General features: G+C 40.9%; 1 protein-coding gene across 3 annotated transcripts in view; it reads right to left on the bottom strand.

Moving 5' to 3' along the window:
- The window catches only part of LOC129132978 (paralemmin-1), a 134,753-nt gene that overhangs the window by 60,376 nt on the left and 61,289 nt on the right, over nt 1-13,088 (bottom strand). For all 3 annotated transcript variants that reach the window (XM_077171780.1, XM_077171778.1, XM_077171779.1), the window contains one exon: nt 9,004-9,134. In XM_077171780.1, the coding sequence (XP_077027895.1) occupies nt 9,004-9,134 (131 nt within the window). The remainder of the gene's footprint in view (nt 1-9,003; nt 9,135-13,088) is intronic.

Below are 13,088 nucleotides of genomic sequence, written 5' to 3'. Positions count from 1 at the left end.
CTTACCCTATAGAGCCATATACCATTTCAACCTACAAGCCCATGTTTGTGCATGGCAATGAGCATGTTTTACCTTTGTAACATGCTGGTCCAAGCGCTCTGAATGATCCTTGCTGTTACTTTGACCACATCAGTTGTATTCTTGGATGTCAACAGATTTTTCGGAATGCACTGAGCTTCTCTGTTACAGCTTGTTTGCATTTTTAAAGGGAGACCATGATACATGTGCAAGCCCATTATTGTCTGTTCCTGAGCATGCCTGAACATGCCTTGGGACTTTTTTCTTTAACTGTGAATTCTTTAAATGAAATTCATTACATGTGCCCCTTTCTTATCAATCAGGATTCCATACTGCACATCCAGTCTTTGCCTCCAATGGACCAGGACGGGGATTTGCTTTACTTTTTGCCTTAGGATTCACGTACTGCAGGAGTTAAAACACCCTACAGGGAAGGTGACATGCTTTGCAGAGTGCGGATTTTTTAAAATCGAGGCTCAGACTACCAATGCCCACTGGGTGGCTCCAGACACTGCACCTTGCCCCACCTCCACCTACTCAGCACTAGTCCAGCTCTGCAGAAGAACGTGTTAGTGCTGGAGATCAGCAAGAGTGACAGGGCAGAGCCCGGGGTCACAGAATCACAGAATTTCTAGGCTGGAAGAGAGCTTTAAGATCATCGAGTCCAACCCATGTTCTAACACCTCAACTAGATCATGGCACCAAGTGCCACAAAAAATGTCATAAACAGATGATGCACCAGACACGTAAATAATGATGTTGATGAATATTTGCATCACGGTAGTGCCCAGAGGCCTGGTAGAGGGTGCCTGTGCAGGAAGAAACATCAAGGCTTGAATTCCACACATTGCCCTTGAGGCACTTAACTGACCCACGTGAAGTCAAGAGAGAGAGAGAGAGAGGCTTACACAGGCCACAGAGGTGATGTTGCTCCCTCACTGACTGCATGGGGGGCCAAATGAGATGGTGATTCAATGTAGGTGACTTATTTAAGCTCCTAGATCTCAACAGGATGAACCTGGCCCTCTGGGAGAATGGAATATTGAGGACTAGAATTGCACCTGTGTCTTCCCTGGCTCTGTGACCGCATGTGTGAGCATGTGTACATGTACACTGCATGTCCTGACCTCAGAATTTTATCTACACACACACACACACTGGATGTTCTGGTCTCTTTATGTCCAGCACATAAAGAGTGGTTTGGCAGGGAAGAGAGAAGTCCTCTGATTTAATTTGGAGAGAGACTAATGATCCTGTAAAGCAATAAAACAAATTCATGCTCTTGCCTAACTCTCTGCCTTCTCTTTCTAAATACACTCCTGGTTTGTCATGTCCATGTCCATGGATTGTGCACAAATTGGTTACCTTCACACAAACTTGTCTTCCTGTTATAGAATTTCCACAATTTTATTTTTTGTCATCTACCAGGTGCTATATGAACCAACTGTGTGTAAGAAGCTGTTTCACCTGTACTACGCTGTGTTAGGGCTGGCATACAAGGAGAGTAAACCAACCAGACAACTCCAACAAAAGTAAGCATAACAAGGAAAAGAATGGACTCTGGTCAGTTTTGTTTTACTCCATGTAACTGTCCCATTTGGATCGTGATTAATATTTAATTCGGACTAATGAAGTTCAACAGTTTCCCACACTTCATGTTATAACACAGTTCACTGCTTCAGGAAACCCCTGTCAGTTCTACTAGGCTTAAAAGAAGTGTGAGGATCCTAGATGGCTTTGCATCAGTGGTGATTCAATACATAAGATAATGCATGTGTAAGGAAGAGATTTCCCCACCTGGCTAACCCCATCACATTAAGAGATGTGCACTTTTTAACTTTGAAGTGTTAAAGCCAAGGAGGCTCAGGAGTTTTTCATCTGATAATATTTCACTACGTCTCATCTAGTATGGCAGCAGAAACCCAGCCCTGCACAAAATGTCCATTTTATTGAAAAGCTGCAGTTATTGAAATTGCATTTTTCTTGCTGAACCTGACCTAGAGGTATTGCCCCTTTCACAAGAGGGTGAAGCATGTGAGCTGGTATTAACTCATGTAGAAACTGATGGCACTTTACAATTGTTATCTTGCCTAAAAGATGCATCCTTGTGCGGTGGTTTTAAGCCCAGCTGGAGATGAAACACCATGAGAAGAAATTAACTCCACCCTAGCTGAAGCCAGGACACCTTGACAGCCTGCTTCTGTTCTCAGGGAGTATGTCTCTAAATCTATAGCACACTGACATGAGTGAAGTGTCAGAAGCACTAGAGGAGGAAAATACTTTGCTATGTACAGGCAGAGTTTTGGGATTTCTTTTATATCTGGCTCTCAAATTAGGCAAATGGGTGTCTTTATCAAGACCCATATATGGTACACATATTTAAGGAGAGCAGACACAGCTGGTATGGAGGGAGTCTGTACTCCAACTGAAGAGTCTATCCTCTTCTCTATTCTGTAAGATGCATAGGAATAATTAAGTTATTATGAGGTAGCAATGCCTAGGAGTTGTGGAAGAGCCAGAGATTGCTACTATTAAACTCAGAACACCAGCATTTAAGCAACTGTTAAGGCACTGGCATGGCATTCTACTATTTTGAGTTGAGTTTCAGAGCTGAAGTAGTAAGCTGTGTTATTATTTTTAGTGTCAGCTTGTTGTTTCTTAAGTGTTGAGTCTGAATATATTATACCATATGAAAAAACTTCAAATCCATTGCCACCCAGCAACCCTAGCTCATTGCTTTTCTTACATCATCATGCGAGTTCTGAGAAATTCTCTAATCACACTGCAGAACAGGTTCCTTTGAAAACCTGTAATTTCCTGGTTGTTAGGCTTTTTGTCTGGTTTTGTTTTGGTCTCTGTTTTTCTAAGAAATGCATAATATATAATAAATAAACCCCATCAAGAGCACAATGGGAGGTGAATGTTGTGCTCTTTTGGAAACCACCGTTCTGAGGGATTGCTGAAATTGGAATCTGCAGACCTGCAGCACATGAGAGCTGGTGTTGATCAGTCTTACTGGAGAGCTAGACAGAAGGCTTGGGGATGAACAGCTACTCCTGTGCAGAAAGCTTGATAGTCCCTCACAAGGTGAGCAGAATTTGAAGACACTACATGGCCATGAGGAGATATTCTTGCAAGTTCACTCTTACAGAGCTCACCCAACAGAACTGCTCAGATGGGAAGCATATGGAGGTGGACTGAAGGCTTGCCTATATCTGGCTGTCTAAATAAAAGCCGAAAATGCTGAATAACAATGCTCCTGATAATTTTCTCCATCTGCCATCAATGTGAAGTTGCAAAATAAGACACACTGTTCTCTGCACTAGCATAATTTCAGGAACTGCTCATATCTCTCTGGAGGTTAAGATTGAAGGGAAATGGCTGAGACCTGGCTAGGGAGAGGTTTATGGCATCTCTGGTCCCAGCTTACACTGTCTGCTACAGGGGAGGTCTGGGCAGCTGGTTTTGACATCAGATGATCCTTCTCTTGAAGGAGTGCAGTTGTATCTGTCTTAAGTTCTCTCTCTCTCTGTTATGGAAAGACTATAAGTGACAGTGCAAGATAGACTAAGTATGTTTCAGAGTTCCCAGTCTGAAACATACTAGGTTTTTATCATGGAAAGAAGATGCAGGAAACAAACACTGGCATTAGAAAGAAATGAAACAATGGATGCCTGAAAGAGAGAAAATGCTAAAGGTGCAGCAGCTGCAACAACCTCAGCTGAACCATGAATCTGTACATGCTGGACTCTTCAGTGAGAAGAGATTTTAGCACAGACCTCATCTGGCATCACAGATCTGTTAGGCACTCATAGTCTATTAATAAGATATATTAAGATTTTATTTTCTGCATATCAAATCAGCTTGGGGAGGGTTTTATTCTCATGGCCTAGGGCAGATTATCTAACAGAACTCAAATCTAAGCATTTACCTGTAAAATTCAATTGCAGTAATGGGAGAAGACAATGTTTCTGCCATATTTGAAGAATTTCTACCATATTTTGCATCTGCTTCCACTTAGATTTGGACTTATGCCTAATACTGGTAAGCAGACAGAGACCAAAGACAGTAGAACAAGAGAGTGCACAGCCAAGGCACCTTTTGCTTGGGAGAGGTGGTAAGCTTTTACTCAGCTTACAGTCAGCATCTATTTTGCGTCATGCAAGCTTACAGACAGCATCTATTTTGGTCTCGCAGGTTAAGTGTTTTTCTTGGAAGCTGTGCTTCTCCTGCACTTCATTTCATTAGGCATCTTTCCGTTCAGCACTCTGAGATGGGAGTTGCTGGGAGGGAGGGATTTTTTGCATACATTTTCTACCTGCCCACATCAGCAAGATAGCAACAACCATCAAGGGTGTGCTTTCCCCAGGACAGAGCTCATGCCCTATGGGCCAAAGCACAGACCTTCCCATCGTTAACACTGGAGCTCTCCCTCCGTGCTGGACCACCGTGGAAAAGTTTTCTCCTAGAGGTGATACAGCAAAGGCTTATCACCAGCATGCAGAAAGGTGAAGCATTTCACAACCCCAAAGGGCTTTGGCAAGCATAAGGACCTTGGATGTGCTGACAGCTGGGCAGTCCTGAGCAAAGAGCAAGGGATCCGCTTACTCCTTGGCTTCTTCCTGCACTGCTTCACCTGCAAGAGCTGTCACAGCACCAAAGTGCCACAAGTGGCTCTTGCGTGTACATTTTGGGGATCCAGAATCCACTGGTTTAAACTGTCTGCCTGGTCCACATGTCCAAAATGGCTAAAAGAATAATTCGTCACTCTTTGGAGTTGTTGGGCACCTCCTCATCCAAGGTGAACAAATGCACTGTTGATTACTGGAGGGATATGCCACTTTGCTGAACATTTATTTCATGGTTTTCTTTAGTCCAGGAACGACAGTAAGTCCAGGCCTGGTACTTCATGCAAGTGTTCATCATCAAGCAGGGAGATATAGAGTATTTCTTGTTTCCATGCTACCCAAAAGCTTCAGAGAAACAAAAACCCTTCATCTTTTGCAGTAAACACAGGCCACCAGCTATGAGCTATAATTTAATCTAATATAACAAAAGAATTTTGGGGGCATTTGAAATGCTGTGAAGGAATAGCAGGCTTGGAGTGGGCTGCTCTGTTTTGTGGACATTACCTGTATAATATCCAGATGTCAAATCCCAACTTTACATTCACTGCTGTAAAACACCCAGACTGTCATGTGGTAAAAAACCCCAAACAATGGGAGGCATGCAACACATTGCAGCATTTGTTTCACCTACAACACACTATCACAGGTATGTCTGTGGAAGTTACTGGAAATCTCTATCAATGCTATCCCAAATAATGTTTCAGGTCTGTGATTTGGAGAATAAGTTTAAGGGAGGGGAAATGCTTTTAATTCATTTTTGACTCCTTTACTATAATTTACTCAAATCTAAGGTAGCTGCAAAAAACGGGATCACTTCTGTACTTTGTAACAATGGGAAAGATAACTCAGAAATATCTGCCTCCCTCTACCACTGTCCCAGGATCTTCATACGAAAAAAACTAAATAACTTTAAAGTTTGTGTGAAGAGATATCCATGTCTGGCTTCACTCTGACATTGACACAATGCTGCCACTAGTCTTCCTGCCAGGTTTCAAACATTTAGCAACATTATTTCACTACTGACAGACATCCAGTCCACTAAAGACTCCATGAATGTTGAATAAAGGGTTCCGTCTTCTTAAGTTCCATTAGGTCCATTAGGTCAATGGGACCAACCACTTTTTTAAAAGAAATGCAAGAGACAAAGGATTTTGACATGAGGCACCTTGTGCTTTTCTGAAGATTGAAGTCAGGCAATGAGGAGTGCTGGAAATCCAGGACCAAAATCATCCAGGACCATCAATCTTTTGACTCCTTGATTTTCACTTTGCAGTCTTGGTTACAAGGGTTCTAAACATATTAAACTGATCCCAGCTGTCAAATCACTGTTCTGCCTGTAATCCACAGTTACACTATTCATATGCCAGCATCTTGTCCTAATCTTGCACAGCTTGTTTTTTTTAACTTATATGTACATTGTGTACTTCTATGCCCTCTTGATGTTAACTAGCAGCATTATAATAGCATTAAATTATTTGCATTTCCTTATTTGTTCTGTTTTATTCCTCTTTTTTTGATGCTGGTATTTTTTCCACTGCTTAACATGAAGTGCACAAAAATGCTGCGTAATGTAGACATTCTTCTTCAAAATGCCTTTGCAGATGAGGAAGCTCATTAAATCATTACACTTACTCATGTCTAAGCTGAGTCATGCACATATCCTTGCAAGCTACAAGCTGAAGTATATGATTTCCTGTATCATGATAAAATAGCACAGAAGTCTAATAAATAAGAAGCAGTCTGTACTCTTATGCATTTTTACTGCCTCAGTTGAAATTAAACACTTCCCACACAAAGGAGAACTGGCAACACTATCTTAAGAATAAGCATTAGAAGCATGTTTACATCTTGCAAAACATATTATTTTAGTGAGAAAGTCACTTAAAACTGATCTAGAGTGAGCAATGCCCAACCAAAGAATTTGTGTGATGTGAAAGGCCTTAAAGACTATCCACAAACCCAGTGCTAGCTTTACTGTTTCTCCAAAAGGCATTGGTCTTTTCTGGACAGCACACATCCTCATGAGCCCACCAGCTACACGAGCCCACCTTCATGAGGCTACATTCTCATTTAGGAATGCTAGTCTGGCCTCAAACACTCTCAGTTTTCTCTTCTAAGGACCACAGTTCACTGAGATTCTCAGACCTACTGGTACAGCTGGCCTGCAAATAACGACAGATACTTCTCTTGTACCACAGCAGTTCATGTAGTAAAAGCAGGGGTATGAGAAAGGAACCCTTTTGACTGCTTCAGTGTGTGTAGAAGAAATGGTGCTTTCTGTCATGATGATGGGATGCTCTGCTGCCAGAGAAAAGGGATGAATTCCCATTCTTAAAGCAGGCTCATGGATACTGGCTACCAGCAGGTGCTGGACATTGTTCCTCACAATCTAGCTTCATCCTGATCCAAAAGAAAATGCAAAGGATATATTTTTAATAATATATTATGTATTTTTGTATTTTTTTCCAGTATGTGTGTCCCAATACTTTTTCTCAGACATATTGATTCTGCAGCTGCTCTGTGCTTGCCCATATGATGCAGTGTGACACTAATGAATATGTAAGCTGCATAGCACAGTGGCTTTATGGTCCTGTGGAATCAGCTTTAGGACTGGTCTTGAAGTAATTTTCTATCCTCCTCATGAACCAGCTTAGTCTGTTCTCTGTCACCTTTGTTGACAGGGTTTGGGCTTTTTTACAGGGCTCCCCTTGATAGTACAGAGTGAACCTCCAAAGGGCCACTGATTCCCTGCAAACATGAACAGATGAACAATCTCCCTGTAATCCACCCCCTTGATTCTCTCCTGGGAATGTGGAGGGAAAATGTAGTGCACAGACAGCAAGAAAAATACTTTCAGGATGAATCCATTCTACTTCATTCCTCAGCATAATGTGCTTGATGTCCTTCTACAGCCATTTACCTTCTTAGCCTATTTTGATGGGCTCTGGATATGCCATGTTGTCATGGATATAAGAGTAATTAGATTAATGACCTCAACCTCTGCTGTCTAATCTCTACAGTTCAGATGTAATATTTTCTCATTTAAATTAAAATACTTTTTTACTGGCTTTGAAATTCCCTTAGAAAGACAACAGGGAAGTTAAGTTTGTTAGTGAGGCTGTCACTCAGCTGAAATTAGCCACTCTGACATGTTTTGCTGGATGGGGTCAGGGCACTTAGCATCTTTCAGCACTAGATGAAATATGTATTACAGTACATATTTCTGAAGCACAGTCCATGTATTCTTTCCATTTACAGTATTAATTTATGAAGTAAAATATCAGATATCATATGAAATCTAAAAAGTTTTCTTGCCTTCTGCTACCACAAACATAAAAGAACAATACACATTCTCAGACCAGTTTCAATTAACATGAATCACAGGACAAGGACCAGTAGCATGAGGTAACTCTTACAATTCATGCTGATCAATATCTTCCACATAGCAGTTATTTAGCATTATCCGGGCTTAGGGTAGGTCTGCTTGTCTATATCCCCAGAGAAACATTCTCATTGACTTCTCCAAGAAATTTCACAAGAAACCTGCCATAAGGCAAATTGAGTTCACCAGATATGAAGTTAATACCTCAACCTTTGGACTGCTGGTCCTATTCCCCTTTCTCTGTAGTAGCCTCAGCTGATGTATTTGTAAAATTTGTGTTGCCAAATTTCACCAGCTTTTGCCAGTTGAAAAAACTCTAAATTGACATAACCTAAATGGCAGAAGCAGCCCTGGAATTTGCCCTATGAGGATTAAAATCACTTTCCTTATGAGCCTTTTATTCCTTTAGAGCGCTTAGTAACGAAACAAGGAAAAAAAAAAAAACAAAAAAGAGGACAAATGTCAACTCAGACTACAATGGGAAACTGATAAAAGGAAATCACTCTAACACACAAACCTTGCTTTTGAAAGCAGTAAGTATTTGATCTGCTGGTGGCATCTGCTGGTGCATTTGAAGAAGTCATTTGCACCAGTGAAGTGAGTGCAAAAGGATGCTCTCCCTCTTCGAACTCATTTTGGCTGTAGGAGGTGTAAAGAAATGGAGAATCTATTGGGTTTTGATCAAGTCATACACATGCACCTGAAGGGGGAACTTGGCCCTCTGTTTAGCTACCTCACGAAAGAAATCCATAAAAGTCCATTAAACAAAAGATAACACACTGACTCATCTTGAACAACATGGACGTCCAGGAGACAAATGTTGGGTGTATTTGGCTGTATGTGTGACTGCCTTTTACAGTCTTGCCTGGACAGCTGCCATCAGCTGCTGCTAGAGATGGGGACCTGGGCAAGGAAAATCTCCAGCCTTCATGGGAGTGACTGTTCTTAGGCAAAGCTAAAGGAAGCTGTCCCTACCTGTGTATGTTTTCTTCCAGCTTTTTCACCTTCAGCTCATCCTCTTCTGACTGCTTCCTTCTGGCTTCTTCCTCTTCTGCAGAGCCAGCAGGAATTCCCTGTAGCAGCCATTTTTCCCGAAGAGCTTTTGACTGCAATGTAAAAAAATCCCGTATCTTAGGTATAGACTGAACAAAAACTATCTGAAGATTGAGAAGAAGCTGTCTTTGTTTATGAATATTAGCTTGTCCCCACTGAATTTCTGCTTACTGCTTCAGACAGTTGATAACAGCCAAACAATCAGCTGTTTATTTAGATGTCAGGTCTTTCACATTGAGGAGTGTCAGTTTCACAGTATACAGTTTATTTACTATCAGTGCCTTAACATGAAGTTCTTTTTAGTTCCTAATAAAACCAAGAGTTTAAAATTAGCAAATCAGCAAGTCCTGGAAGAACTGAAGTTTTTGAACTGAAGTGTGGATTTCTTGTGACTAATAAAGTATAAATAATGTGCTAGAAGGACTAAAGTCATAAAGTTTTTAAAGCTTTAAAAACAAAAGATCAATGTGCTCTAAATGTAATGTTTTTCATGGAGTATAAAATTACTCTCCTATTAAATCAATCAAAGATGTTTTCTATTTATACAACACATGTGTTTCCATATATTTACAGGCAGACAGACAGACACATGTATACATAAACATGAGCATGCAAATCATCTCTTCAGCATACAAAAATTAGAACAAATGGACAAAAGTCTTTCAGAAACTGTGGAAGGGTTGCCAGGACACAGCAACACTGTTGCAAAAAGCATCAATATCCTTCACCCAATAGAATTATTCCTGGGAGTTTTGTTGAGATTTCTGCACTGAAAATACGGCTACAACCTCACCTTGTTTAATCCAGCTGCAGCTTATCCAGGGTAGCTCACCAGGGGAGGTGGACTGGTTAAAAGCCATGCTTTACACAGCTCACAAGCCTGTGTTCCTTGTCTGGTCTAAATATGACAGAGGAATGCAGCAGATAGGATGAGGAACACCAGGAGCCCAAAGCTAAACAGGACTTTGCCCCTTGGCAAGAAGGAAATTGAGCTGGATGAAAAAATGGTAATTTAGGGGACTATCCAAACTTTCCCTTTTAATTGATTAGTAAAGGGGAGGCTTGGTTTTGAATTTGCGAAGTGATTGGCAATGCTAGTTCAAGAAACCAGCTCCTCTTCTGCAAAGAAGAGTTAATCAGGAAATCATCAGTTCAAGGAAGCTGGATTTCAGAGGCAGCCCAAACATGCTGTATATGTCTTTTGAATGCCATGCTTGTTGCTGGAATAGAACCTGACTTGTGCAAACTACGTATAAAGCGAAAACATTTACCACCAACAGCAAGCTTCAAACCTTGCCTAAAATAGAAACATTTTTGACATGACAAACTAGGTTTTCTTGCTAGCTTTTGAGTGTGTGTGTATATATATATAGACATAGTATCTATGCACAAACTATTTTTGTCTCTCCATGACCTATTTGATGTCAGGCAATTAGATTTTAGTAAGGCAGCAGACATAAAGCAATAACAAATGTACACACAAATTATACTTTATAAATTATTCAAGCTTTCACTGTTTTTAACTGTGCTGTGCATGACAGGATGTCTAGGTGGATTTAAAGTGATTTCTATGTGAATTAGGACTTCTGCATAACAGAAAAGGTCGCATGCTCTTGTCCCATGCAGGCAGCCATGTTCAACCTGCTGATGCTAGTGACATACTTTACCTTGATGAATTCAGCTTTGCTCATGGCTTCCAAGTTGTTAGTTGCCAAAACAGTATGAATGGCTATCTCTAGCCACAGTTTCTGCAGTTTGCTACTCCTTGTCGTGGCACTACCATCTATTAGTACTTTCTGCCTCATTTCATGTACTGGTAGTGAAATTTTTGTGTTCAGCTGAGCTGATTACCAGCCAGAGTTTTCGTCACCTTGTTCAAACTCACCATGCTATAGAAATGTCCCCTCAGCAGAGGACTCTCAAGTCATCACATGTACAAAGAAACAAAGCAACACAAAGATGGATTTACAGGTCTTGAGAGGCTAAACTTTTAACAGTGTGCGCTTTGGCCTTTAAAGTCTCAATAGCACAGCTCAGTAGGTACCTGCTGGGCTAGATCCAGTGCAAAGCCTAGTGAGGGCTGACTGCTCTCTAGCAAATTGCTGCCTTATCTTTCAAACGTGGACCAGCTGCACAAGGAACTACGTTGCATGCATCTTACTCAGCTGTGATCTTGAATCAGAAATCTTGACTGACACTCAGTTGAAAAAAAACTCCTAAGTTTCTAAAGACCAAATTCTAAAGATGAAGACAGCATTCTCTGCTTTAAACCTGGTTCAGATATGGCTCCAGCAAAAATAAATAAATAAATAAAGGCTTTGACAAAGTGCTGCTTGGACAGCACTGGCACTGAAGACATTAAGTTAACAGTAACTCCTCTCCTCCAGGAGGCATTGAGGCTTTTCTCAATGTGCTTTTACAGAGTCTCCGTGCTGATGCTCACACAGAGAAGCAAGTCCCTTCAGTACAACTGCTGTACACTAAAAGTAACATATTTTGTACAGCCTTTGTTTTGGTCTTTGTTTATATGAAACACTTAAGCTACAAAATCACATGGTTTCTTTCCCCCTAAGCCTTTTTTTTTTAACCTATTGATAGCATGAATTTGAAACTGGAAAGCATCAATGGGCTTTTTAAAAGACATATTTAGAGGCAAGAATGCTATGATCTACTAAAAATCCTCCCTCGGGTGAAATGTCAGCATATTTTATCTGAAACAGGAAAACTGAAAGCTTTGATGTTTCTAGCTCTCCTTTTTAAGATGAGAATTAAGACATTTGTTAAATACTATGCTGAGGAATTCAGACAAGAGAACCGAGAAATGGAAACATTTATAAATGTATTTCTTAAACTGCATAGAGTCTATTTGCCAAGCTGCTGAGGCTGTGTGTATTTAGCACTCACTGCTGATACAATAGGCTAACAGGCAAGCATACACCAGGGGATGCTGGTCACACATCTGCTGTGCAGGAAGCATTTTCTTCCAGGCCACATAACTGCTGTAGGAGAGAAGCAGTGGGCAGGGATGGAAGCATCTCTCACCTGCTTTGAGCAAACATTTCCCAAGGAGGCATTTTCAACACAAACACGTAGGGAAGGCCTTGGTACATATGATGAAACCAAGGGTGGGCAGTGAGGCGTTGGTAGAGCTGTGCTGAATACTCAGGCACAGCTCCTGGATATTAGACAGCCCACATCAAAGCAACCCAGACAGATGCAAACCAGAGCCAGATGCAGACTGGAAAGAAAAGAGAGTTTGCTACCATCTGTCCTCTATAGCTATGAAATTTGGATTATGCTTCTTAAAAAAATCTTGCAAAATCTTACCCCAGGAAGAATAGGAGGTGCTTCCCAAGTGTGCTAAAATAAGGTTTGCATGAGGATGGAACCCAGAAATACGTTCCTGTATGAGCCACTCCTGTTCAACAATATTGTGCATTTGCTTAACAGATGTGATTAAAACAGCCACAAGACAGTATTTCAGCATTGTTTCTCCTTCATTGTCTGCTATGAGATTTAACTCCTCTCTGCATTTGAAAGCTTCCTTATGCACTACAGTTGTGCTGTATGATTAGATATTGTCCAAATGATAAAGAGCTCTGAGAGTGGCAACATACACTACTGTAAAAATACAGGTATTTGTACTGGTCATTGCCATACTGGAATATGTGAATATTGTGACTACTGTGAATACAGTGAATATGTTGTAGTTTCAGAAAGAAATCCTTCACTGACAGAGCAGCAGCTATGCTATGTACTGTCTGGTAAAAGTAATCCTTCATTTACTGCAAGAGAACAATTTCTTCAGGGCTAAGTCCTTCAGCAGAAATTAGATCACATCATTAAAAAGGCTTTCTGTTACTAAAGTGGAAAGGGCACTGGGCTTGAGATCCTCTAAGCTGCCAGTGCTCTCAGTTGATTTTGTTTCTCTGCACAGAACTGAGAATGGGGATTGTAGAAATAACTTGCAGCTTCACTTTGTTTAGTTTATTCAAGCATAGGAAAAC

The sequence above is a fragment of the Agelaius phoeniceus genome, chromosome Z, assembly GCF_051311805.1.
Source record: "Agelaius phoeniceus isolate bAgePho1 chromosome Z, bAgePho1.hap1, whole genome shotgun sequence".
Classification (NCBI taxonomy): Eukaryota; Metazoa; Chordata; class Aves; order Passeriformes; family Icteridae; genus Agelaius; species Agelaius phoeniceus.
Note: the sequence above shows the minus strand (reverse complement) of the source record. Positions and strands in the feature narration are given on the sequence as shown.